General features: G+C 40.1%; 1 protein-coding gene across 1 annotated transcript; it reads right to left on the bottom strand.

The window, feature by feature from the left end:
• Nucleotides 1-5,297: 5,297 nt before the first annotated feature.
• On the bottom strand, nucleotides 5,298-26,831 carry mfn2 (mitofusin 2). Its single transcript, XM_061840744.1, has 18 exons — nucleotides 26,559-26,831; nucleotides 24,043-24,224; nucleotides 23,479-23,614; nucleotides 22,768-22,930; nucleotides 22,553-22,677; nucleotides 21,499-21,607; nucleotides 19,865-19,972; nucleotides 19,569-19,722; nucleotides 18,903-18,970; nucleotides 16,973-17,094; nucleotides 15,546-15,672; nucleotides 14,309-14,413; nucleotides 13,965-14,067; nucleotides 12,090-12,310; nucleotides 9,581-9,736; nucleotides 8,096-8,292; nucleotides 7,855-7,989; nucleotides 5,298-7,027 (listed from the first exon to the last, which is right to left on the bottom strand). Exons 2-18 carry the CDS (start codon nucleotides 24,218-24,220, stop codon nucleotides 6,958-6,960), a joined length of 2,277 nt encoding a protein of 758 aa, XP_061696728.1. The 5' UTR covers nucleotides 24,221-24,224; nucleotides 26,559-26,831; the 3' UTR covers nucleotides 5,298-6,957.
• Between the last annotated feature and the right edge of the window lie 583 nt (nucleotides 26,832-27,414).

Consider the following 27,414-nt stretch of genomic DNA (forward strand, 5'->3'; position numbering starts at 1 on the left):
AGAGCCCTTACACTGGGGTGGGGGGGGGGAATTTGATATTGCAGTACTGTATAACGGTTCTTATATTTTTAATCAATTGTGTTATGAAAGGGACATTCCTGTATGCCTTGGTAAGGTAATGACAGATTTTTTTTATTTTTTTTTTGCATAACTGCAATGTTACAAAAGAATACCAATAATTGCACATTCAAAAATGCAAAACAAAATTTAACCAAGACCGGCAACCTAAGAAATCCTCAAGTAATCTACAATTTTAATCACTACAATTCACTTGTCCAACTGAGAGGTGTGTAAAAGTGGACCAAAAAAAAAAGACAGAAAAGAAAAAACAAATTCCAGGCAAGGCTCCACTGGAAATGATAGATAGGGTCACTTGTCTTGATTTTTTTTTTTTTCTAAAGTCTTTGTATGGGCGCGCGCACGCACATGCGTGTGAATAGGCTTCTTTGTTGGGATATGAATGGAAACGGGGAAGACTTGGAAAAGTTCACTGAAGCCGCACTGACAGCCTGACCACTGTTATCTGCAAAAGTAGAGTACCATCTGTACCATGGCACAGAAATACCTGAGAAAAAAAAAAAAAAATCTCCTTCCAAAGATGACTTGGGTGATTGTCGCTTGTACCAAGAGACTTATTTCCATTCGATTTGAGCAAAGGTTTTCTTTAGGGTCATGAGTGTGTGGAGCTATTGTCATGTCAGCTGAAATTTGCATTTGGTGGAAATGATACAAGGACATGAGAATCCATCCATCCATCCATCTTCTAAGTCGCTTATCCTCAAGGGTCACGGAGCTGGAAATTATCTCAGCTATCTTCGGGCGGGAGGCGAGGTACACCCTGAACTGGTTGTCAGCCAATCGCAGGGCACATGGAGACAGTCGCACTCACAATCACACCTAAGGGCAATTTAGAGTCTCCAATTTATGGAAGTACATGTTAAAAGATGATTTTTTTTTTGGGGGGGGGGGTGTCACTGTGATTTGATGGGCGCATACGCCCGAGTGCCATCGCACTCACAAATCTGCACAGCCAAACACAAAATCATCACACGTGTAAAATTCGTTACGAGTACAAATACATAGATATTGAAAGAGGTCGCTTATTTTGTGTAGTATTGACCAATGTTGCCTCTGAGCTGCACCACTGCACAATTGCGCATTTGTCACACACACTGAGCGCACATGAAAATCGACCGATCCAGCGCAGTGAACCACAGCCTGACACTTTTTTTTTTTAACACGGAAGCACACGGTCCCAACGAGCTGCTACTCAGCCCACTTCTACTTCCTAGTTTACCCAACACCGCCCTCCTCCGCTCTTAAAGGGGTGCACTCATAATTACAAACAGAACACACACCTGCAACTTTATATCTGCAGGCATGACTCACCACACCCATACATTTTCCAAATGTGACTGAAAAACAACGCTCTCTACTGGAATATACCAAACATATAGATTATAATGCTCTAGTATAGATAAGAATGGTAAGGGAATGGTATAAAAGGTTGTATTAAATCATAATATATCAAATCACGGATATTTTAAAAATTGAAAAAAAATGAAAATGGAAAACTTCTATCACAAACAAAATACCCTTTAATTTGCCCAATGTATGACTTATGTATTACATAGAACGAATGTTCAAAGAGCACATTTGCTTTTCCCTCTATCTGACCTGGTCTCGTGGATCTTAAAAGAATACTGGGCAGTGTCATGTTGGACAGCGATTAGTGCCTTGATTTAATGCTTCATCATTTAAGATCACTATCATAATGCAGCCCTATGGGGGCACAAACCAGTGCAATCTGTAGGCTGGTCCCAAGCCCGGATAAATGCAGAGGGTTGCGTCAGGAAGGGCATCCGGCGTAAAAACTGTGCCAAACAAATATGAGCGTTCATCTAAAGAATCCCATACCGGATCGGTCGTGGCCCGGGTTAACAACGCCCGCCCCCGGCACTGCTAACCTGCAGGGCGTCGGTGGAAATTCAGCTACTGTGGGTCGAAGACAAAGAAGAGGAGGAAACCGGATCCAGCGTCAGAAGAAAAAGAGGAATGCACAGAGCCTACAACTGAGTGTAGGGACTTTGAATGTTGGGACTATGACAGGAAAAGCACAGGAGTTGGTTGACATGATGATTAGGAGAAAGGTGATATTCTGTGCATCCAAGAGAGCAGGTGGAAAGGTAGTAAGGCTAGAAGATTGGGAGCAGGGTTTAAATTATTCTACCACGGAGTAGATGGGAAGAGAAATGGAGTAGGGGTTATTTTAAAGGAAGAGCTGGCTAAGAATGTCTTGGAGGTGAAAAGAGTATCAGATCGAGTGATGAGACTAAAATTTGAAATTGAGGGTGTTATGTATAATGTGGTTAGCGGCTATGCACCACAGGTAGGATGTGACCTAGAGTTGAAAGAGAAATTCTGGAAGGAACTAGATGAAGTAGTTCTGAGCATCCCAGACAGCGAGAGAGTTGTGATTGGTGCAGATTGTAATGGACATATTGGTAAAGGAAACAGGGGCGATGAGGAAGTGTAGGGTAAGTACGGCATCCAAGAAAGGAACTTTGAGGGACAGATGGTGGTGGACTTCGCAAAAAGGATGGAGATGGCTGTAGTGAACACTTATTTCCAGAAGCGGGAGGAACATATAGTGACCTACAAGAGCGGAGGTAGAACCACGCAGGTAGATTATATTTTGTGCAGACGATGTAATCTGAAGGAGGTTACTGACTGTAAAGTAGTGGTAGGGGAGAGTGTAGCTCGACAGCATAGGATGGTAGTATGTAGGATGATTCTGGTGATGGGTAGGAAGATTAAGAAGACAAAGGTAGAGCAGAGAACCATGTGGTGGAAGCTGAGAAAGGAAGAATGTTGTGCGGCCTTCCGGAAAGAGGTGAGACAGGCTCTCGATGGACAACCGAAGCTCGCGGAAGACTGGACGAAGACAGCCAAGGTGATCAGAGAGACAGGCAGGAGAGTACTTGGTGTGTCATCTGGTAGGAAAGGGGAGAAGGAGACTTGGTGGTGGAACCCCATAATACAGGGAGTCATACAAGGAAAGAGATTAGCGAAGAAGAAGTGGGAAACTGAGAGGACTGAGGAGAGGCGAAAGGAGTACATCGAGATCCAACGTAGGGCAAAGGTAGAGGTGGCAAAGGCTAAACAAGAGGCATATGAAGACATGTACACCAGGTTGGACACGAAAGAAGGAGAAAAGGATCTCTACAGGTTGGCCAGACAGAGGGATAGAGATGGGAAGGATGTGCAGAAGGTTAGGGTGATTAAGGATAGAGTTGGAAATGTGTTGACTGGTGCCGGTAGTGTGCTAAATAGATGGAAAGAATACTTTGAGAAGTTGATGAATGAAGAAAATGAGAGAGAAGGAAGAGTTAAAGAGGCAAGAGTGAAGGACCAGGAAGTGGAAATGATTACTAAGGGGGAAGTCAGAAAGGCACTACAAAGGATGAAAAATGGAAAGGCAGTTGGTCCTGATGACATACCGGTAGAGGTATGGAAGCAATTTGGAGAGATGGCTGTGGAGTTTTTGACCAACTTATTCAACAGAATACTAGCGGGCGAAAAGATGCCTGAAGAATGGAGGAAAGGTGTTCTAGTTCCCATTTTTAAGAACAAAGGGGATGTTCAGAGCTGTGGGAACTATAGAGGAATAAAGTTGATGAGTCACACAATGAAGTTATGGGAAAGAGTAGTGGAGGCTAGACTCAGGACAGAAGTAAGTATCTGCGAGCAACAGTATGGTTTCATGCCTAGAAAGAGTACCACAGATGCATTATTTGCCTTGAGGATGCTCGTGGAAAAGTACAGAGAAGGTCAGAAGGAGCTACATTGTGTCTTTGTGGATCTAGAGAAAGCCTATGACAGAGTACCAAGAGAGGAACTGTGGTACTGCATGCGTAAGTCTGGTGTGGCAGAGAAGTATGTTAAAATAGTACAGGACATGTATGATGGCAGCAGAACAATGGTGAGGTGTGCCTTAGGTGTGACAGAGGAATTTAAGGTGGAGGTGGGACTGCATCAGGGATCAGCTCTGAGCCCCTTCCTGTTTGCGGTAGTAATGGATAGGCTGACAGATGAGGTTAGACTGGAATCCCCTTGGACCATGATGTTCGCAGATGATATTGTCATATGCAGTGAAAGCAGGGAGCATGCAGAGGAACAATTGGAAAGATGGAGACATGCACTGGAAAGGAGAGGAATGAAGATTAGCCGAAGTAAAACAGAATATATGTGCGTGAATGAGAAAAGTAGAGGGGGAAGAGTGAGGCTACAGGGAGAAGAGATAGCGAGGGTGGACGACTTCAAATACTTGGGGTCAACAATACAGAGCAATGGAGAGTGTGGTCAGGAAGTGAAGAAACGGGTCCAAGCAGGTTGGAACAGCTGGCGAAAGGTGTCTGGTGTGTTATGTGACAGAAGAGTGTCTGCTAGGATGAAGGGCAAAGTTTACAAAACAGTGGTGAGGCCGGCCATGATGCACGGATGAGAGACGGTGGCACTGAAGAAACAACAGGAAGCAGAACTGGAGGTGACAGAAATGTAGATGTTGAGGTTCTCGCTCGGAGTGAGCAGGTTGGATAGGATTAGAAATGAGCTCATTCGAGGGACGGCCAAAGCTGGATGTTTTGGAGACAAGATTCGAGAGAGCAGACTTCGATGGTTTGGACATGTTCAGAGGCGAGAGAGTGAGTACATTGGTAGAAGGATGCTGAGGATGGAGCTCCCAGGCAAAAGAGCGAGAGGAAGACCAAAGAGAAGGTTTATGGATGTGGTGAGGGAAGACATGAGGGCAGTTGGGGTTAGAGAGGAAGATGCAGGAGATAGGCTAAGATGGCAAAAGATGACACGCTGTGGCGACCCCTAACGGGACAAGCCGAAAGGAAAAGAAGAAGAAGAAGATTTAAGATCACTATCATGCATTATCCATTTTTAAAAATACTGGTGAAATCTGCAAAGGGGGTGGAATTGACGGAAACCTGCAAAATTAGCCCCTGGAGTGCAGATACTTTTTTAACACAAACTCGATAAAATACTTGCACTTCTGGAGGGATTGGATTTTCACTTAATTAGCTTTATAAGACTATAAGACTGCTGGATTTAAACTAATTCCATGTTTTCTTCCGTGTTTACATTAATGAAAAGGTCATCAAGTGTACCAATACCTGTTTTAGTTGAGCTCACAATGCAAACGACTTCTAAGTGCTGAGCATACGCTAGTTTGCTTCAGATGTGGGGTTCTGTTATTGGTTAGTGCAAAAAACTGCACAGATACAAAATAGTCTCAGAGTGGCATTTCTTTATTTGTGGACAAAATCCTTAAGATATGTGCCTTATCATTTCACACTCCCAATATTTTACATACAAGAAGAATACAACTTGCTCATAATTTTAAATATCTATACACACAAAACCAAAACTGTTGGAATCCCACCTTGAGGTCGAATCCTGAGGGGAAGACATCCCATCTGTCCGTTGTCCAACTTTGCATAAATACAGATGACGAGTGAAAAGGTGGCGTCACTAAAGCACTACTTGATCCTCTGTGCTACTTTAACATTACATTGGAATTGCGAAAGAGAAGGCCAACATTTCACACAAAATACAGTGCTTAACAAATTGATTAAATTAGCACACAATGTAAGTAAGGTTTATTCCACGGCTGCCACGAAGTAACAACATCGGTAATTACCATCCATCATCGTTCTGTTTCTCTTCACCAGGGTGGCGGACATGCTGGAGGCTGTCCCAGTGATTTTCAGGCAGGTGATGAGGTCACCTTCAACTGGTCGCCAGCCATTCGGAGGGGGTGACAGGAACAAACAACCATTTGCACTCGAAAGAACACTTACAGGCAATGTATTCTTCAATCAATCTGCCACGCATATTTATGGGATATGAGAGGAATCCAGTGTAGCCAGAAAAATCCCACACAGGCGCGGCGAGAACATGCAAGGCCGAGGTTTGAATCCTGGTCCTCAGAACTATGAGGGAGATGTGTGAACTAGTCTGTCTCCATGCCGCCTGGTAACGGTCATACCCAAATATCTTCATTTTTGTCATGGTTTATACACAGGTATGTAGTAGCTCCTTAAATCTCATTTGTAATGCTAAAATATAATTACAAGTGATGATCTATGTATTAACTCATTTACTGCTTAAAAAAAAAACAGCATCCTTACAGCAGTCACATTCATGTACAAAATGTTTTAGTGGTTGGAAGTTATGCTTGTTTCATTTCAGACTTTTCATTGAAGACCATGTTTTGACAGAAAAGGCGAATTGAGATTGAAATTGCTCATTCCTGTAGTACATGGCAAAAAGTTCACTGAAACTTCTAATCAATACGGCCAATCTTGCGGGTGGTCTCCGAGACAAACACCCCTCATAGTCTAAAAATTGTTAAGCACTGTATTGATTTGCACTTGCACTTCTTCAATGAAACTCAAAAAACCATCGCAGAGGGCATGTGCATTTAGAAATATTCTACAGGGGCAACGATGAGAAAATATGGTCTTTTCGTGTCATTAATACTTTCTTGGCATTTTTCCTTCTTGTGATTCATACGGTCAGTGTACAATGACTGAGCTCCCCTTCTCAGTGTGTTTCTTTCGCCACAGAAATCAAAATGTTTCCTTCCCTCCTCTCCGGCTCATCATTTACATAACTGACTTCCCAGCAAGTCACAATTACTTAGGTTTTCTTACATGTTACATTTAGACAGCTGAAGTAGCTTAAGAGGGAAAGAAGAGCACATATTTTCCAACTACGCTAGAACTCATATCGCACTGTCATTTTAGTGTACTTGATGCATTATATACCTCAATAAATTATCCGACGAGCACCCATTGTAATATAGACGGGGAAAGGGGCAAAACATTTGCTAGATAGCCCCACAGATTCAGTTCTATCAACTTTTTTCAGGTGGCTCCTGCGTCACTTTTACTTGCTTTGGTGAAGGTACTGCTGGGTGAACATGTTGAGCTCGCTGTCCAGCCAGCCTGCCTTGTTCCTAGTGACAAAAAACACAAAGAAAAGACACAGTGGCTTAGCATGAAATGAGCCATCATTCAAAGAGAATTCGCTCTGAAAACAAAAATCTGAACGTTTGTTCCTTTTGAAACAAACCACACTGGTTTGTAAGATGCATATTACACATAATTGCTGCCCTCCTCCGGGCGGACATGTCAATAGCAGACAGTCAGCAAACTAAGAGTAAGATCCAGCAATTCTGCTTATTTAGTAGAGGTGTCATAATTAATCAATGAACCGACAACGAATCGACCAACAAATTCATCAACAACTATTTTGATAATTGATTTATCGCTCAGGGCCATTATTTAACTTAAAATTGTCCAAATCCTCTGATTTGGTCCTTTCAACAGTAAAAATTCACATTTCTCTAATCTTTCATGAAAATAGATTATATTTTGCTTACTTACTGTAATCACATTTTGTTTTACTTTGGAAAACTATGAAGAGCTTTCCCTATTTTCTGATATGACTAAGAGTCTATTACAAAAATAATCATTATTTAGAGCTACATTATGAATAACCCATAATTGAAATGTAGCTGAATCTGAAGTGGTCACAGAAGTGCATATCAAACTAGTATCCATAGGCCAAAATCGAGGGGAAAGGTTGCAGCTTAAAAATCTAAACTTTATGGTAAGATGCACAAATAAAAACAGTTCTTAGGAGTCTAAATAAATAATTTGGCGGAAATACAACAAAGAGAAAGAGCCACAATACACTTTTTACAAGAATTATGAAATCAGTTTCATCCCAAGTAGATGTTCCACTGCAGACTGTACTTGGAGTGTGTAGTGTGGTTCTTACCGCAAAAGCTTAGCTTTGCTCTGCATGGCATCCAAAAGCTCAATCTTGCCATTCATGTCAGTGATCTCATCTTCAAGATTCTGCCGGGTCACATCTACTTGTTGGCAGAGTTGAGCAAACACCCCAGCCAACTCTCTGACATTTGTAAACACCATTCACACAAACAACAGCACAAAGAATGTTTTTTTAAAACAAAATATTTCAACACACTGGCGTGTTGTGTGCATGCGTCAATACTCACTGCTGGACTTGGTGACTGCAGTTGGATCCAGTGTAGCTAACGATGAGCTGCAACTTCTCACTGGCGTAGTCAACAAACTGTCTCTTAAACGCACGCTCTTTGGCCTTTGTTGTCCAGGTGAGGCGTTCGTAGATAAAGAGAAGCCCGTAGAGACCCACAGACAGCGCAATCAGACGCCAGCCCACGGCCTTCCAGATCTGCACACACCACACGAGCCATTTTGACAAAGCCTTATGCAGCATTCACCCAGTGCTTTTGTTTATCCAGCCAACCATTTATTCATTTTCTCTACATCTTATCTTGATTAGTGTCGCAAGTGAAATGGAGCCTATCCCGGGTGATTCTGGCCGAGACCGGTTGCCAGCCGATCACAAGACAAACAAAATAACCATTTCATGCTAACATTCCCACCGATGGCAGTCTTCAATCAACCTTACATTTTTCCAAATGTGGGAGGACATTCGCAAGAGAACGTGCAAACATATAGGAAGGCCAGAGCTTAGATGTGACCCCTGAACTTTAGAACTGTGACATGGATGTGATAACCACCCTGGTGCCTTGTACAGTGAGAGCCTACTTATTCGACTTTTGCCAATGCACCTATTCGCAGGGGAGATCTATCCTATATATCCAAGGTTGTAATACCTCATAAAAAAAAAAATTGTATTATTTTTTTTTTAATGGCAAAATGCTGCCTGCGGTATTTGTGATTATTTATTGTATTGTAGCATCTTTTTAAATTAACTAATGAATGGCAATTTATTTTAAACTACGGCTGGAAACAACAAACTAGGTAGTCATCCTTTCAACTGGACCACAAGGGTCAAACTCAAGGCCCGGGGCCACAGCCAGCCTGTCACATGATTTTATGTGACTCGTAAAGGAAAATCACATGTTCACTTCCATGATTCTTGTTCAAATCTGTACCAAAATTTCAAATTCTCATATCATAAATGATAATGAGATACAGTATTGTGCCCCCAAAAGGGCTCCCTGAGGGATACCATAACAACAGTATGTATTTTTTTATTTCGTAAAATTTTTATAAATTAGTAAAAGGGAGACCAGACCTTACAGATGTTCATTCAATAAAACTCTTTTGCTATTGTTTAATGCTGCGGTGACTTCTCTTTGTTTGCATCATACCATGTGATACAAATATGTGAAAAATATGGGTTGCAGACATATACACATATTGTGGTGAATATATTCAATATATTGTGTATCCCTTTGTAAAATATGGCCGGTAAAAAATTTGCTTGGTCTGTGTATTTTTTTTTTTTTTTTTTTAAACCAACAAACTTAGCCAGTGATGCAAAAAGTTAAACTTACCAAATCAAAGTCTGTGATACAGAATATAGTAGTATGGATTAAACTATTAATAAAGGCAATTATAATCTTAGGAAGTATTTGCTCACTCGTGCTCCAGGCACACTGTACTGTACTGTGAATCATTCAAATTAGTTACGAATTATGTGTTCTCACCACACCGCCGACTACAAGGACGCCCATGGAAGTACGGGAGGTAAGGGAGGCAAGTCCGGTCACCATGGAGACCATCAACTCCTCCTGGGTCATGGAGTTTTGCGGAAATGGAGGCATGCTGGCGCTAACTGGAGTAAGCGCCAAAGTTCGAGGGATCTGGAAGAAGAGATTCAACAGTTTGTTCGTGATTCCACCTTTTATACTGAGATATGCATGACAGCTACTTCAAAGAACAGAGGATATGCAATGTTAGTATACAGCTAGCCCCCATAAAAAGCAGACGGCATAAAAGTGGTGCCTATGCAATGAATATTAAAATTCTGACACCGTTTCCTGATTTGTAAGTAAAGACCCTCGAAGTAAAGTTGAAAGTCTTCAGTCAAAACACATCTTGTCTGTTTTAGTTTAAATCTATTGAGGTGGTGTTCAGAACCAGCAGGTAAGTGTCTATGTCCCATGAAGAGAAAGGCAGTAACGATAATACCATCACTAACAATATTAGTACTGTACTTCTCTTTTATTAAATCAAAAGGTGCTTTAACAGTAATATTGTTTTGTCAAGTTGGGTCCATGTAAATCTTTGTGGAGTCTTCCTTGAAAAGAAAGAAAAAAAAAGATATCAAGCATATTACAGTCTTGTAACAGAGAACAACTGGTAGCTTGGACTGAAAATTGAGCCCCATTTGTGTGAAAAAAGCTTGCAAGCACAAGTGTCCCCATCTTCCAAGCTACATATTTTTCCAAGTCACTTCTGACAGATCATTCAGGTGGGCAGAATTGTTCGAAAGCAACAAAACTGTCATGTGTCGTTACAGAAAAGGCCTTTAGAAGACGTTTCTTCCTATTCCTCAATCGATGAGAACATTGATTTTGTCCAAAGTCATTAGAAAATGTAAAGTAAATGATGACAAAAAAAAAATCTGTCTTTTGTCATTGCCACGACTTCCATGGGGGTCTTCACTGCCATCCAGTGGGGGACAAAAAAAAGTGCATGTTTACCAATATGCAAGACAATTCTTTGCAAAGTGCTCCTCCTGCAGGGCAATCCCTTATTGAAAGATGACTTTTAAATCATGAACGCTTCAATTCTAGAACCATCTAGCCACCAGAGCGGTAGTGGGACACGGAACATCCCAGTCAACTTGGTAAAATATATCTAATGTGCATCGTGAGCTGCAACTGAAATTGAAGTTAGACTGAATAATTTGGGGCGCTTTTGTTGTCGTTGTTGTTAAACAGGTTGAGAGAGTTTTATCGTTTGAATGGTAAACGTTACTTGTACTTTATTTACTGTAATTTTGGTTGAAACTGTTTTTAATTGTCAGACAATAGTATGAGGAATTAGTATTTTGGCTGTAAAAGTGGTAAAACCACAGGAAAAATAAATGTTCCATTTCTTGGAATTTCTTTTTAATTGACAGGTGTATTATTGATTTAAGGGGAAATTCACACTAATTTCACTCAGTTGTATCATGTTTTATGTCGCACACCACACAAAACGCCAACTCACACACATTTGCAGGCACGCAAGCAGAGATGTTAAAGTGAAACGTGCATACAAAAAGTAATGTACTTCTTGACCTGGGGTGTTCGGACAGTTGTCTTTTTTAATTCAGTCCACAGTGGGACTTAAACAGTGACCTTACAATTTCCCAGAGAAGTCATTACAGATGAGCATAAAAGTTTGTAAAATTTACCGATAAACCTTTAATATAATTTGAGCAATGTTTTTCCAAAACATCTTGTGTATACATTAATCGGGGAAGAAAATGACCAATTTGGAAAAACACTGAAAATGTCTGTCGATGGGGGGTGGGGGCGGGGTGCTGAGTTTCCTGCTGGATATTTTTTGCACAGCACTTTGCCGGGAATATCCACTTTTTGTATGTGTTCGGGTAGACATATTGATACCGTTTTCAGTCCTATCTGCACGGTTACACTTTTTTCAAGCCATGCCCGTCTGAAACAGTTTTTGATTCCAGCATCCTTGTCAATTGCCCTCGCTCGATCTTCATCCTTTTTCTCTAACACTTTCGCCATCGTAAAAATTTGAACACACCGTCGCTCAGTTCGCGCTAAGTCCCACGCGCCATTACTTGGCTAACAAGTTACACTGCGATTTCTGAGAACCGAGAAATCATGTACATGGCAATGGTGAAACTCGATTAACCACTAACACGATTGGATCGTTATACTGTATAACTCTGTTGTCCAATCGAGTAATCTGCCGCAAACAAGTTTTAATGTTTATGTCGCAAAATGCAAATATTTACACTACCGAGCAAGTTAGAACGGCATATGATAGTTGTGCTTGTGCTAGCACTAAGCTGAACTTGCAGCTCGGAGCCCACCACCGAGAGGCAGGCGCACAATACCCTACCCCCTGAAATTTTCTCAACGGATTTACGCTCATCTCGAGAATGGTCATTTTGGTCTGAGAAAGTCGGAAATCCGCCGATCGGTGGAAAATTCTCATCCCTGATTAATTGGGTGTACTTTATGTCGTTACCTGGTCACTGTAGCCCATGAGCGCCCGTCGAGTGTTCTTGGCCCCCAGAAAGCGGTTGACCAGCATCGTCCAGCCCAAAGAGAAGTGAAAGCTGATATCCTCCTGGAAGTCACTGCAAAGCTTGTCACAGGCCAGGTCATAACTAAGACTGAAACACTGGCGAGGAACCAGTTTGTCCACTTGCTCTCTGGCTGGGTTGGGCAGAAGAGGCTTCAGACCCTCTGTAAGACACATGGAGACAACCAATTCCATTGATGATACACAGCATATCCTTGGGTATTTAATTTACAGTATAGACTGTACTATGCCTTTGTGTATGTACAGTATTCTACAAATAAACTAAAAATTACTCCCACAAATATGGACCATTGATTTTAAGTGAGATTTATCCAAGGGTCAGCTATAGGCTTCTCACCATTATTTTTCTAAGATTACCGTAATTTCCGGACTATAAAGAGCGACTTTTGTCACAGGCTTTCAATTCTGCTTATGCAACAATGCGGCTAATTTATGCTTTTTTTCTAATGGCTGCCAGGGGCACTCAAGAAGAAAAGGTAATAGCATGACAGGTGGAATATATGTGTCGAGGAAAATGCAAGTTTATTGTAACTTTGCACTTTGTGTATGAATAAAATTAGAATGAACATGGAAAAGGCAATAAGAAATGCAAATGATGCAGCTTTCACGTTAAAAGCAACCGAGCTGGCCAATAAAGAAGGAAACAGAGCTGCTGCATGTAAACTTGGCATAAATGAATGAAGTGAGACGCTGGAAACGGCACAAGGAAGGACTGGAGCAATGCAAAAGGACAAAAAAAACGCTTTCAGAGGTCATAAAACCGGGTGGCCTGAACCGTGTTGCTGCTGTTACTGCCGCGTCACAGCTAAGGTATATTATTAAGACTTTGAAAACTCTTTTGTTTACCGTCTTTATAAATATCTCATGTTTCAATGTAGGCACATGTGGCTTATAAACGTGAGGCTTACGTATGTACAAAATGGTTTTTCCCTCTAAAAATGTACTGGGTGAGGCTTAAAATCAGTCCAAAAATTACGGTATATATTTTCCCCAGTCAAGATAAATGTTTTTCAATGCCTCCAAAAATAGGCCTGGCCTTCTTATTTTTTGCTATTTACTTGCTTTTAAATCATTATTATTATTATTATTGTGATGATAATTTCCTTGTTTTTCTTTACTCTGTGATATGGATTCCTCTGGGTCTGAAATAAAACGAGATCTGAAAACTACCCCAGTTTATATGGTGTATTCTATTACGATTAGAATCGGTTTAGAAGCCCAGACTGAATGAAAATGATCTGTTTTATTAGCTCAATAAACAGTGAATCCAAACGTAATTTACATAATTCTTTTTCAAAGGGATTGAATTTTCCTTTTTCCAATCCATTCAGAAGTATATTTTGACTATCTGAGCTGTCATTAAGAATAGAGCTGGGAAAAGAATATTGAAAAATCCCAAAAAGGATCTTTTTTCCCATCCCCAAAAAGGGGGGCGCACCCAAAAAAAATGTGGGAACCACTAAAATAAAGGCAGATGACACAGCCATTAAACTGTCGGCTCGCTGTGTGATCACCGGAAAAGCTGTCGTCGTCCATTTTATTTATCGAACGATGAGTCAATACAGTAATTATCAGGATCAGTTTGGTGTCATCAAATACAGTTGAAGTTGCAATGTTTCAAAATTATTACACAAAAAAATATTTGTAAAAAAACTCGCGGGTCATCAAAATGTTTTGAGCACAGTATGCTAACTACACTATTGAAATCATAGTACAGAGCAAAAACATGCAAACAAAATTTAATGAGAACTATAAGTCAAGGCTAAATGTTATATTACTAGACAGTGCTACAATTACCTATCATGTCTGCCTGTGTGGTCTGAAGAGCAGTGGTGATTGTAGTGGAGCACCTCTCTGACATGTTCTTGCCCAGACACTCCTCTATGTGTCGGTGCAGCTCCTACCAAACACATGTTTATTTATTTTTATATAAAGTACAACATTTTATGGTATTGATAGTAACACGCAACATTTTCTAGCTGCATCCAACAACCAGCTTTATTGAAATTTAATGTACTGCCTGACAGTTGCAAAAGAAATACTTTTTACCAATCGTCGAAGGGCAAAGCAGACCAGGGCCAAATCATCCTCTCTTTTTCCGGAACAACAAAGAATTATGCTGAAAATGTGGAAAAACTCACTTTCTTGTAGGCCTTGAGGACCACTTGCGATGGGTGGAAGTCCATGTGAAAATCATCCACCAGAATGTGGAGCTTCCTAATTTCTTCTGCCATGCAGTTAGACACCTGGATGGTCATAAGAAGTGAGCACAGGTGAAATTACTTCCATGCCACAAAACACATATACTCTCCTTTTGAATAATCCATCCATCCATTATCTGAGCCGCTTATCCTCACAAGGGTTGCGAGAGTGCTGGAGCCTATCCCAGCTGTCATTGGGCAGGAGGCAGGGTTCAGACAAGATAGACAAGTCGCACTAACAATCACACGATGGGCAAATTTAAATTCTCCAATTAATGCATGTTTTTGGGATGTGAGAGGAAAGCGATGCGCCCAGAGAAAACTCACACAGGCACAGGGAGAACATGCAATCTCCACACAGCCGGAGCCCGGATTTGAACTGTGAAGCCAAGGCACAAAACAGCTGCATCACCATGCCGCCCCTTTTGAATAATACAGTGGTACCTCTACTTACGAAATGAATCAGAATAGAGGTCGTGTCATAACTTGAATTTTTCTTAAGCAGAAACGCATATCACATGTAAATAGCCTCATCCGTTCCAAATCACCCGACGCCAACTCATCGATGTCCTCCTCAGAGCCTTTCCCAGCGAAACTATTAGGCCAACTTCAGGTTCAACCGCCACTTCGATCCTCTCAAAATCCCGTGGAGCAACAGCATGTGGCCACATGCACGCATGCCTTTTTCAGATCTCTAGACAATTTCTTGTTATGTTCGATAACCACCAATTTGTTGGGGCCCAACAATCCACAAAGAAATTTTACAGTACAAGTGTGCGCTGGCATGTGACACTGAATTCGGTGACAAATATACAGGAAGTTCCTTCCTCATGGCTAAAGATTGATGCCAATGGGAGTGCAGCTTTGTCGTGCCACTTTCAAACCAAGATACAATACAGGATGTTTATATTTGGTGGAATTCAGCGCCATTTTTTTCCTTCCATATCCTGAATTTCCTTCTTAACTAGAGACAATATTTTTCCAGGGAGGCTTTTTGTAACGTGATTTTTTTTGTTAGTAGAGTTATGACTGTAGTGTTCTTTAAAGCAATACTGTTCTGCAAAGTAACAGCACAAAGCCACATTTAGTTTGCAAAGTTGTTATATTTGCAATGCTTTTAAAAGGTAGCTAAACATTTAAATTTCAACTAAAGCCTTGAAAACTTTTTCGTGCTCACCTGTCTTTCCACCTCTTCTGTGATTTTCTTGATCCTGGCCTTACAGTCCATCGTGAGCAGGTCTAACTGCTTGTCTATGAACTCCAGTCGATCCTGACGGTCCTCTTTGGTCTCAAGACAGTAGACTCTAAAAAATACAGAAATACACATTGTGGGGCAGAAAGGATATATAAGCATGGTGGTATTACTCTGTAAATTGCAAAGGGAACACCAGTGAAGTTTGCGTAGAGCTCAATAATAGTTGACTCATTGCCATCAAGCAAGGGGGAAAAGAAACAAAAAGACGAGATGGAACGTCCTGAAAACACTAATCACTGTTATTGAAACCATACTACATTTTATAATTTGACAAAAGTCGCAGAACTGCAGTCCTATTCAAAAGTATTGGAATGGCAAGGTCAATTCCTTTGTGGTTTTTTTTTGTATACTGAAGACGTTTGGGGTTCAGATCAAAAGATGAATATGATATAAAAGTTCAGAAATATAGATTTAATCTCATGCATTTAGATCGATATGTGAGACAACTCAGGACAAAGTACCTTGTTTGAATCCACCCACTTTTCAAGTGAACAAAAGTATTGGAACCTGATTGATGTTTTTCACATTCGCGGGCGGTTTTGGTCCCACTTAACTACGAAAAAAAATAGGGATTACTGTACATCCAAAATACACAAGTTCATGGAAATCATGTCAATTCTTGGGCTTGCATGTCTGCTCCTGGAACGAGCTCACTAGTCTTTACTGATGATGTAAGACATGAGGGCACCAGCAGAGTTAATTCTGAAGTCTACAGAACCATTTTGTCTGGTAATCCATAGAAGAATTATTCCAAACTAATCAGGAAAAACACCATGCAAGAAGCCAGTCACCCAAAACACAATGACAACACACCAAAGGACTTCATCATGGGAAAAAAGTGGAAGGGATTAGACTGGCCATGTCAATCACCGGACCGTAACCCAATTAAGCATGGATTTTACCTCCTGAAAAGAAGACTTAAGGGTGAAAACCCCAAAAACTGACAAAAGCAGATGTAAAGCCCTGGAAAAGCATTTCAAATGAAGAACACAACAGTCTACTGAAATCAGTAGGTAGCAGGCTTGATGCAGTTATTGTAAATAATATTAAATGTTATTCACTAATTTAATGTAATAGTGTCTGTTCAAATATTTCTGCTCGATTGAAAAGCGGGTGGCTTTAAACAATAGGTGCTCCATCCTGACTTGTTCAAAACCAAAATGTAAATACCATTAAATAAAGGCTGGAATTCTAAACTTCTGTATCTCACACATCTTTTCATCTGAACCCCAAATGTCTTAATTGTAGGAAAAAAAAAAGGATTGACCTCATCGTTATAATACTTTGAGGGAACTCGATTGAATCCCAATTCTAATTTTACTGATGCAGTGCTGTAACAAAAAACAAACCTCTGCTCTTGTGCAGCAATGTGTACTGCATCCATGATGTGCCGCAAAGCTTCAGAGATCTGCTTGGCTCGCACTGTGTGCTGCTCAAACTTTGTCTTCACTGCTGATTGAGAGATGCACTCCTAAACACAGCAGTCATATCAGCAAATAGACATGAATGATTGATTACTGACAAATCCAAAAACATTTGAAGTTCATTGGCAATATCAGGTTTATTTTGTTTTTCTTCCTCAGGGTGATGAAGAGGGCTTCGAATAAAGTGTACTTTGGATCTCAGGTAACACACAACAGTTGCCTAAATGAGGCTCAAAATTGACTGTACAGTATTCACTGAAATAAATTAGCCAAAAGGCAAGAGAAGAGAGCTCGAAGGCGAGCGTTGAGTACTCCTGTGCATAATGAACAGTAAAGATTTTGGCATAGACACAGGCATAGTTGCTTTAAACCCACGAGTATGATGTAGGCTTGGTTCTAAATTATACAATTAAAAGAATCTATTTAGGGCTGCAATTAATATGTCAAAATATTTTTTCATAAAAAAAAAACAAAAAGACTTTCATATTGCCAGTGCACAAAATGGTTATTGCGTAAACATCCCGTAGCTCTTAAAATAAAAAATAAACAAAAACTAAATATTGAGGTTAAATTGAATTGAAAACTGCATTTTCTTTTTCCTTGGGTTGTCTCTGAGTGTTATCAAAATTGGTTAGATGGTTTGAAACCTTAGTGTGTGATGTGGAAAAAATAAATTAGAAAGGGGAGGGGAGGGAAATACTTTTCATGGCACAGTAATTGACGAAACCTGCACTTTAAAAGCCATTTACATCCACAGTGCTGTAAAGCATGCTGGGGGTATGTTGGAATGCTTGCGGCACTAAGTGCTTAAAGTGCATTTTGGTGTCTATTTGTTCAGTCATTGTTTTGTTTTAATATTTGCTAGTTATGCTATTCTGTTTGGTGTTTTGTAATAATTTCAGTTTTGATATGACACCGTGAATGTGAACAACGTTGACTAATGACTTGCTTACACAGTCAGTGTTGTGTGCTGTAATTTTTACTCAGTGCCTCGTGAGCACCACCAAGTGGTAGAATGCATGCCAACACATACACTCGTTTGCATCTATGTCATCTCTGGCAGTGTATTTGGTTGGAAGAAAGGAACATAACCACCATGAATAATGAGGCAACAGTGTGCTTAAAAATTGCGTTTAGGTCATCCTCCCACTATAGTGTCTGTCTCTGCAGTCTCAACTGCCAAGAAGATTTTCATTTTCAATGAATCTAGTAACAGAACAATCACACTCACTCTTGACCTCTTATGTATTCAAATTAGATCGAAGTAGCAAAAAATTTCAACATGTAAATTTTATTTTCTGAACTCAAGGACTCAATTTCAGATAATTTTGGCATTTACCAAATGCTTAACATCTTTAGAATGAATACAGTACAAGAACATTGAGTTCAATGAATAAATGGTGCAGTCACATTTTAACCATAAAAAAAGATATTTTGTTAATAGTCTCAGAATAAGGTGAATAAATAAGGCAAATGCCGCAACACTGGCTTTCCGCAGATGTTCACTGGGTGGCACTTGTGACTTTGGCACATGCAGTTCAAACAAAATGATACTCATACTAAGGAAACGTATGTAAACTTTGAACCTCAAAGAAAATAATCTGAAATTCTCAAAGAATTCTCTCATTATTGTGGCATTTAATCAAATTAAATAAATTTTGGTGATTGTGACTGACCTTAAACAGGAACGGTTTAGTCTGATTTAACTTCAGTGAGACAAAAAAAAAAAAAAAAGAGTTTTGCACACTGTATGTAAGATAGTGGCTTCAACTCTATATGGTAAAAACTCCGAACAAAGGTTCTTATGGTTTTCCCTTATGTAATAATTCAAAAGAGTTAAATGTATTAGCCTTACCTCAAATCGCCTCTCGAAATTCTGGAACTCAAACATTCTAGCTTGAAATCCTTCAGCAAGCGCTCCACCTGAAACAGGACAACACAATGCATTATAATACATTACAAAAGAGATTGTTTGGTTCTGGGTGTTTTGGTAAATGTGTTTAAAATTGATAAAGAATTATGGATTCTTTATGTTATATGCTGTAAAGTTTGGTCTAGTGTAGCCCCTAGCGGCTATTCTCATGTTTATTTGTGAGTTTTGGGTGTATTGTTACATAAAGGACAAAAAAAATGCATCCAAGACTGTGGCGCTCAATTTTTTTTCCCACTTCAGTGGAGCAGCTCCACAGGAAAAACCCACTCATAACTCAAATTTTTTTTTTTTGTCTCGTAAAAAAATTATAAAATAAAATCAACCAAACGATGGCTTGCAATAAAAAAAAAAAAACCTCCTGAAACGGGGCGCTTATTATTCAAAATTCAAGGTACTTTGCAAAGTCGTGCGAGAATACATAATCACACCACACAACAAGCCACGCTTAGTGACCGCTGAACTTACTGTTTCAAGTTAGTTTTTTTTTTTTAAATAAATAAAAGCCAACTGGCAACGCCCTTGGACAGCTTTAATGAGTTAATCATATAAATTACCATTTACTTATTTGTGAGTGATGTCTATTCTCACCCGTTTCAGGCATTCCCTGAGCTTTCTGCACACGTGCCTGGAGAACCTCCTTGGCAGACACAAAGAAGATGCGGTCACTGGCTTGAAGTTGGTCCACAACACCGAGCTCATGTACCAGGAAATTGGTACAGCGATCCATGTGTTGTCTTCGCACCTGGCAAGAAAAAAATACTTTTGTGATTTATGGGCTAAGCGCATTTCAAAAAGCCATATTTATTTTGTTTCACGGTGCTAAACAAACAAAAGTACATGTATACATAGTGAATGATGTTTTTACACAAGTAAAGTTGACTAACTTCATCCATGTATTCAGGTTCTGAGGCTGAGGCATCCCAACGGTTATTCAGGATGAAGATGTTTGGACTGGAAAGTCGTTCATTGACTTTATGAAAAAAAGACTTCTCCTGTAGGGACAAAGAACAGATGCTTAAAATGATCACATCACTGCAGCATATATTCAAAAGAAGTGGAAGCTTTGAAATGGTGAGCCAGAGAGCATGCGGTGAGAAGGGCTACCTCTCAAGTCAACTATTTGAGGTTTGAATATGGGATCAGGGGCTTGAATTATGTAATTTTTTTCATGTCGACGCAAAGGTTATAATCAAATTGATGTCAAATGGCTGATGACGTCAGATAGTTTTCCTCAACTCCAAAAACCTCCCTCACCAATACACGGTCTGCCTGCTTTGGTGAAAAAACACCCCACACCCTTACACATTCATTCCAGTTCAGGTACCCAATTTATACACCTCTAACAACCATTCAAGTAACGCAATGCGATCGCTGCTTGCTACAGTATGAAAGAATAGTATGAAGTTTAAAACTACATTAAAGAGAAGGCAAAGGTTTTCAACACTATTTTTAGTAAGCATTTAGTTGTGTTACAGACAAATGATTACATGTACCTGGATTATGTAATCACAATACAAAAAAGTAGCAATTCCATTAATTATTGTGATTTAAAAAAAAATCATCTTAGAAATTTATTCATAAAAAATTGAAATTAGTTTGGAGGACTCAGAATTTAACGTAGAGAGGGCAGTTTGTTGATTTTGAGAGCAAACCTTTTCCAGAGTTAGCAGTGTACAGTAGTAGTGTTCAAATTAATTGCAGTGCAATGTGACTAACCAGATTATGTCACATTTTATCAAACAAGGTACCAGTAGGTGCAGTAGAATCTCAGAAAATCAACAAGAGCCAGCATTCATGATATACACTCTTAAAGCTGTGCAAATGGGCAATTTGTCAAAGGGATGTGTTCAAAAATACTGTATAGCAGTCTTGCAATCAGAGAGATCATCAATTTTGAAAACGGGTCTGAATCAGGTGGCCCCTATTTCAGGATGAAGTGTTAATTTCACATTTCAGTCTCTTGAAATCTCAGCAGCCTTAGCACAATGGTCACTGCACTGAAAAATTGTTCTATTAGGCATACCAATTGTTAGAGGAGTGGATCAACATTGCCAGATTACTAACAACCTTTAATTGCTCCATGACTATTTTTGCAATGTCTTTAAGCCTCCAAAGTATTCTCTTTCCATTCACTCTCTCCTGTCATACTAGAGCGGCTCTGACTACCGGAGACAATTTCCTTGTGTCTTTTTGACATACTAGGCAATAAGTATGATTCTGATAACAATCTGACATATATATCTAGGATGAATTTCAAAGCCATTTATGTCTCAGAAATAGTCCAGATTCTGGGAATTCAAATGTCCTGCAGACTTCAATGAGTCGGGCCTCTCAAGTTCTTTCGCGAACACTCGCTGTAAGCTGTGTGTGTGTGTGTGTGTGTGTGTGTGTGTGTGTGTGTGTGTGTGTGCGTGTCAGAAGTCATTGTCAGAAAATCCCAGTCCCTTGAAACCACGAAAGGAAGGGCATTAAAAATGGGAGAATATGGCCTACATTGAAAACACTGGTCATATCTCACCGTCTGCATCAGTGTCGACTCAGAGTTTGCAACAAGTACAAACACATCCGCATCCAAGCAGAACTTGTCGATCCAGCTGTCCAGTTCTGTGGTCACGTCAATACCCGGGCTGAATTTAAAACAAGAACATTAAATTGATGCATACTTATTTGCTGATGAAAATGAAATTCATTTTTGTATCTTGCAGTCATGATGGCAAGCGTACCTACATTCTATTGCCCTGTTAACACGCTGTCTCAAGTAGGGGTGTTAAAGTACTGATATTTAGTATTGATAATTCTGCAAAAAAGCAAGTCTGGTAAAAGTGAAAATACTGAAGCAACCCCTGACGTAAAATTATGCACTTGTAAATTTACTTGTGTAAAAAAACAAAAAAAAAAAGTACACTATACTCCCACACTGCTTCCATTTTTTTGTTTTTTAAAATAACTATTGTCGGGCGGGGGGGGCACGGTCGATCAGCTGGTAAAGGGTCGGCCTCACAGTTCTGAGGACCCGGGTTTAATCCCGGCCCCGCCCCTGTGGAGTTTGGATGTTCTCCCCTAGCCTGCGTGGGTTCTCTCCGGGGCTCCGGTTTCCTCCCACATCCCAAAAACATGCAACATTAATTGGACACTCTAAATTGCCCCTAGGCGTGATTGTGAATGTTTGTCTATGTGCCCTGCGATTGGCTGGCAACCAGTTTAGGGTGTACCCAACCACCTGCCCGTTGACAGCTGGCATAGGCTCCAGCACTCCCAGAAACCCTCATGAGGATAAGCGGCAAAGAAAATGGATGGTTGGGCAGATATTTACAGTATTACGCCAATAGACACCACAAAACTAAAAATAAGCTTTTGGATTCTGATATACTGTACATGGCAGCCATGTGGAGTAAATGTCTTTTCCAAAGCCAATCAAAAATGTAATTAATTGGATCTCCAAATTATGACAAAGCCAATCGGCCAATCAGCATGAAAAGCTAATTATTGCCAAATACCAATCAGGCTGATCAGATCAGTGTAAAGTCTAGTCCAATGTAGAGGCATGTCAACAAAATAATTATATGCCTGACCTGTCCAACAAGACCAGATCATCCCTGAGCAATGCACACTTGGCTTTAGGCCACATGACACAGACCAAGCTGCCGGCCTCCAGGTCCTCATCCTGGTGGAGGGCATGGGCCAACTGATTCACTGTCTGAAAATGTAGATACAAGAAAGTATCCTTACATGAAGGAAGAATCATTGTAATGCTGGCTTCCATCAAAAAGCCCTCAATTCAACTGACCTTAATGCTCTTTCTCTCCTCAGAGCCTTCAGTAAGAATAAAAGCTTCATTCCCATCTGTTCCCTCCACCCGAAGGAAACAGTTTGTGGTGTGTCCAATACCGGAAGGCAGCACCTTGTCACACAGCATGGCATTGATAACTGAGCTTTTCCCATTACTGGTCCTAGAAAACAAAAAAAACAACACAAATATATTCCTGGTCCTATCTTGAAAACACTTGAAAATCACCTTTAGAGCTCGTTCACGTGACGTCACCATCTTCACGGCGCCATATTGCCGGTCAAAAAGAGCTGCTCGATGGTGTGGGGGAAATTGAACCGGAGCAGAATATTCACAATGTTGTGCTGTTGGTTGTTTTAATATGCATTGTTCTCAAATGAGTCCAATGCCTATTTAAAAAAAAGAAAATAAACCCTCGGTCACGCAGAGGTTTACGTAGGTTAACGTGTGGCCACAACACGCTTCCGTGCACAAGGAGCCGACTGTCTTTTTTTTTTTCCCCCTCTCATTTTCCACGTATCTTCATTTATGATCACCTTCTAAATGTTTAATGGTATCGGACAAAACTCTGGCCGTCGTGCTATAAGATGTATTTTCGTGTTGTCTCCAACCGACTTAGCATTGAAGTATGGTTTGTTTGACCGGCACCTCCAGCCAGTGACGTGATTTGATGACATAGGCGCATGAATTCTTTGGAAATGTAACACATACCTCCCGAAGAACACCACCTTCATATGCCTTCGTGCAAGCACTTCTCCAATCCCGGCTACCTTGTTAAGGTAACTTCGAACCTCCTGCACTTGTTCTTCCGTAGTGACGGGATCCAGTTCTTCATTTTTGTGAGCATCTAGCAGAGAGGGAAGTAAGCAATGTTAATTCCTGGATTAAAAGGAAAAAAAAACATTTGGAAAGCTTTTTCTATTCGGGAATCGAAAAAAAGATGTGCAGTGAATATAAAACATCTAAAAATATTTTTCCAAGGAGGCATTTCGTAACCTGAATTTTTTGTTACTAGAGATGTTCGTAAGTAGAGGTACCACTTTATTACAATTTAAAAATGTTCTGCCACAGTAGAGAAAAAGTCAAATTTTATAAAAATTCATCTGGGAGGCACTCAAAACGTGGGTGCTGGCCATGTCTCCTCTACCAAGTTTTAAAAAATACATTTAGGATGTATTGCAATCATAATTCTAAATCTAATTTGTGTAGCCCATTTTTTAAAACTGAAAGATGCAATTGTAGAGCTAAAATTACAAAAGTAATCCAAGATGTTACCTTCGAGAAATGATGCACTCTCCTTAATGTAGGCCCCTAGTTGTTCAAAGATCCCATTAATCTTCTTCTTCGCTGTGACAAAATGTTTCAGTGGCGATGCGTTCACCTCCGCCATTAGTCTCTTATCCTTCTTGCCGTGGACTGCGTTGGTGTTGGGCCGTGGGAAAACCAGAGACATGGCACTAAGGGGAGAAGATGCAAGAAGAAACAACCTTGTAAGGATAATTTTTAAGTTGTTTTTGAAATTACATAACGTGAGAGTAAAAGCAAGTTTTAACAGTTGTCATTTGGGTCGCAAAGGAGTGGAAATTTTACCCAGTAAACTTCTGGTTAATAATTAATCATGGGAATGTTAAGATTGAGAGCTTTGCAAATATTCCAAGTTGGAAACGTTCATGGGAATTATTAGAAATTAATTTAGAATTGAATTGAGAACAATGAAAAGGTCTCATTCAAGAGGAAATCTGTACAAATAAATACAATTAGAAAGGAGCATTTCAACAGATTTTATTCAAGGTATTAAAATGAAGTCTAAAATTTTCTATTTAATGACGTGGCGAATCAGCGAGTGACTCATGTCAAGAGGGAAAAAAAACTGCGCCAAACATTGACAATGATGATGAGGAGCTCGTGCCTCAAAAAGCGCTCAACATTCATTTTCTGGACACATTACCTATGTGTCATTGCACATTATTAGACATGTTAATTTCTTAACTTATTATTGCACTCTTTGTACGTATGAATTACTTGGGTTGTTCCCAACATCTCATGAAATGTTCATGTTATATACACCTATTTTATGTCTATATATATATATATATATATATATATATATATATATATATATATTGTGGACTGCACAATTTATCACTTTAAACTGTTCCCTTTGCACAATTGACATTGTTAACACACATCTATATAGATTTTACATCTTCCACGTGTTATAAGGATTACTTCCTATAAACAAAAATGTCTCTTGTTCTTTGTTCTTGCTGCTATGTTGTTTCTAGTTCTTCGTTCTGATTGTCGTACCAGGACAGCACCAACTGCCGGAGAAAAAAATTCCTTGTGCGTTTTACACACTTTGCCATTAAAGCTGATTCTGATTCTGACGTCAACACCATCTTTAGAAATATATTTAGTAAAATAAATGGTGATGTGGTACTTATTTCAGCTGGTGTACTTGATTATATTGATAAATAAGGAGAAGTTAGAAAGGCACTGAATAGGATGAAAAATGGAAAGACAGTTGGTCCAGATGACATACCAGTGGAGGTATGGAAGCAATTTGGAGGTGGCTGTGGAGTTTTGTGGAGATTCAGGAGAGAAGTAAATATCTGGGAGCAACAGTATGGTTTCATGCCAAGAAAGAGTACCAAAGATGCATTATTAGAGGGCAAAGTTTACAAAACAGTGGTGAGGCCGGCCATGATGTACGGATTAGAGACAGTGGCACTGAAGAAACAACAGGAAGCAGAACTGGAGGTAGCAGAAATGAAGATGCTGAGGTTCTCGCTTGGAGTGAACAGGTTGGATAGGATTAGAAATGAGCTCATTAGAGGGACAGCCAAAGTTGGATGTTTTGGAGACAAGGTTAGAGAGAGCAGACTTTGATGGTTTGGACATGTCCAGAGGCGAGAGAGTGAGTATATTGGTAGAAGGGTGCTGAGGATGGAGCTGCGAGGGAAAAGAACAAGAGGAAGACCAAAGAATAGGTTGATGGATGTTGTGAGGGAGGACATGAGGACAGTGGGTGTTAAAAGAGGAAGATGCAAGAAATAGGCTTAGAAGGAAAAAGATGACACGCTGTGGCGACCTTTAACACGAAAAGGAAAAGAAAGAAGTACTTGATTATATTATTAACACATATATTTGGGGATTTGTTATCTAAACATGGCAGGATTGTTAACCACACTATCTTCATTTTCTATTTCACTGTACAGGGACTTTATGGTTTCCGTCTCGGGACCAATGAAGGATCTCAAAGACGACTACATAACGATATACTTGCGCTGTAGTACATTGAACTCTTTAACTACAAGTAAAACTCGTCTTTATAATCGCATGATATCTGAACCATCAAAGGGAACGCCTTTAAAATAAAGAACATGTATCCACTGGCACAAACACTGATAAATACACATCTCCATTTGAGGCAGAGTAGCAAGCAACTTCGTCATAAAACTTAGCCTGCAGCGTCACCAAAAAATAACTATTGCACATGATTACGTATGAATAAACCGTAGGAATATGCCTTTGGTGACCATGACAACACAGCAGGCCGTGCAACCAGGGCACAACTGCAGGAAAATAACGTGTAAAAGTTCTGACTCATCTGACGTTACGGTTAAAAAAAACTAAAATCTCATGACTGCGAAATATTGTCGTTGCGTTATTTGCGGTTGTCTTCTGAGGCCCGACTAGCATGTCGACATTTAGAGGGCAAGCCGTGACCGGCAACAACTTCATTTGCGTCAGACTGCAGTTCGTTGTCGTGCAAAAGCATTTCGGCTTACCGTTGATAGGGCTCGCACTTCACAAATAATCCACTTGCATCCTGGTTGCTCTCTTTGTAACGACTAGATAAATGACCGTCTACTAATAACAAGTGCTAGCTCTCTAGTCGCAGTAAATACAAAAGGCTATTGTTCGTCTTCAATGCACAGTGCTGTCAAAGCCACTGCCAATATGACAGGGACACCTCCACACCTCCTAACGTGATGCCCGAAACACAATGGATAACGACACTTGCTTCTGGTCACTTGCCCCCTCTGACTTTTCCGGAGTGGCTCTGTGGGCTCCACCAGTCATGTAATGCAAACACCGCCACCTGCCGCTCTGGAGTTGAACGACTTTTTGTCAGAGCTAGGAACTCGGGAACCTACGTACAGATAGCAATACTGTATTTCCGTACTTTACATAATATTTAGCGTTTTTTTTTTTCAGGCACCGTACAAGAAGTCTGGTTGATTTTAATCCCTACACTTCAACACAGATATACTCTTTACCTTGTCAAAAATGAGCAAATTTCTCATGTAACCTCTCGGGATGATGCTGTTAAATAAATGGTGACCACCACTGCAGAGATATTTAGGTCATATATGGCGGAAAATAGGGACAATGTTGGAGTTGATGAACATGAAGTCGCATTTAGAAGATGGCAACGGACTCAGAATCTATTCCCCATCCAAACTAGACCTTTTAAGATTTTTTTTTATTATGCAAAATGATGAAAAGAGGTACAGTATTGCATATAATTGACAAAATTTCTACTTTTGTACTTCTCCACCCAACATGTCACCCTTTGACTCCAATAGCTCACAGGTATCAAACTCAAAGCCCAAGTGAGATTTCATTCGCCACAGCGAAAGA

This window comes from Syngnathoides biaculeatus, chromosome 2 (assembly GCF_019802595.1).
Source record: "Syngnathoides biaculeatus isolate LvHL_M chromosome 2, ASM1980259v1, whole genome shotgun sequence".
Taxonomy (NCBI): domain Eukaryota; kingdom Metazoa; phylum Chordata; class Actinopteri; order Syngnathiformes; family Syngnathidae; genus Syngnathoides; species Syngnathoides biaculeatus.

What these genes read in the sequence shown, in the direction of transcription:
- mfn2 (XM_061840744.1), bottom strand. Translation starts at nt 24,220, where the DNA reads ATGTCTCTGGTTTTCCCACGGCCCAACACCAACGCAGTCCACGGCAAG. An exon ending in AACCTGAATACATGGATGAA is followed by an intron (nt 19,723 to 19,864) that starts GTTAGTCAACTT and finishes TTTTCTTGCCAG; the next exon opens with GTGCGAAGACAACACATGGA. An exon ending in TCCTCAAGGCCTACAAGAAA is followed by an intron (nt 14,068 to 14,308) that starts GTGAGTTTTTCC and finishes TGTGTTTGGTAG; the next exon opens with GAGCTGCACCGACACATAGA.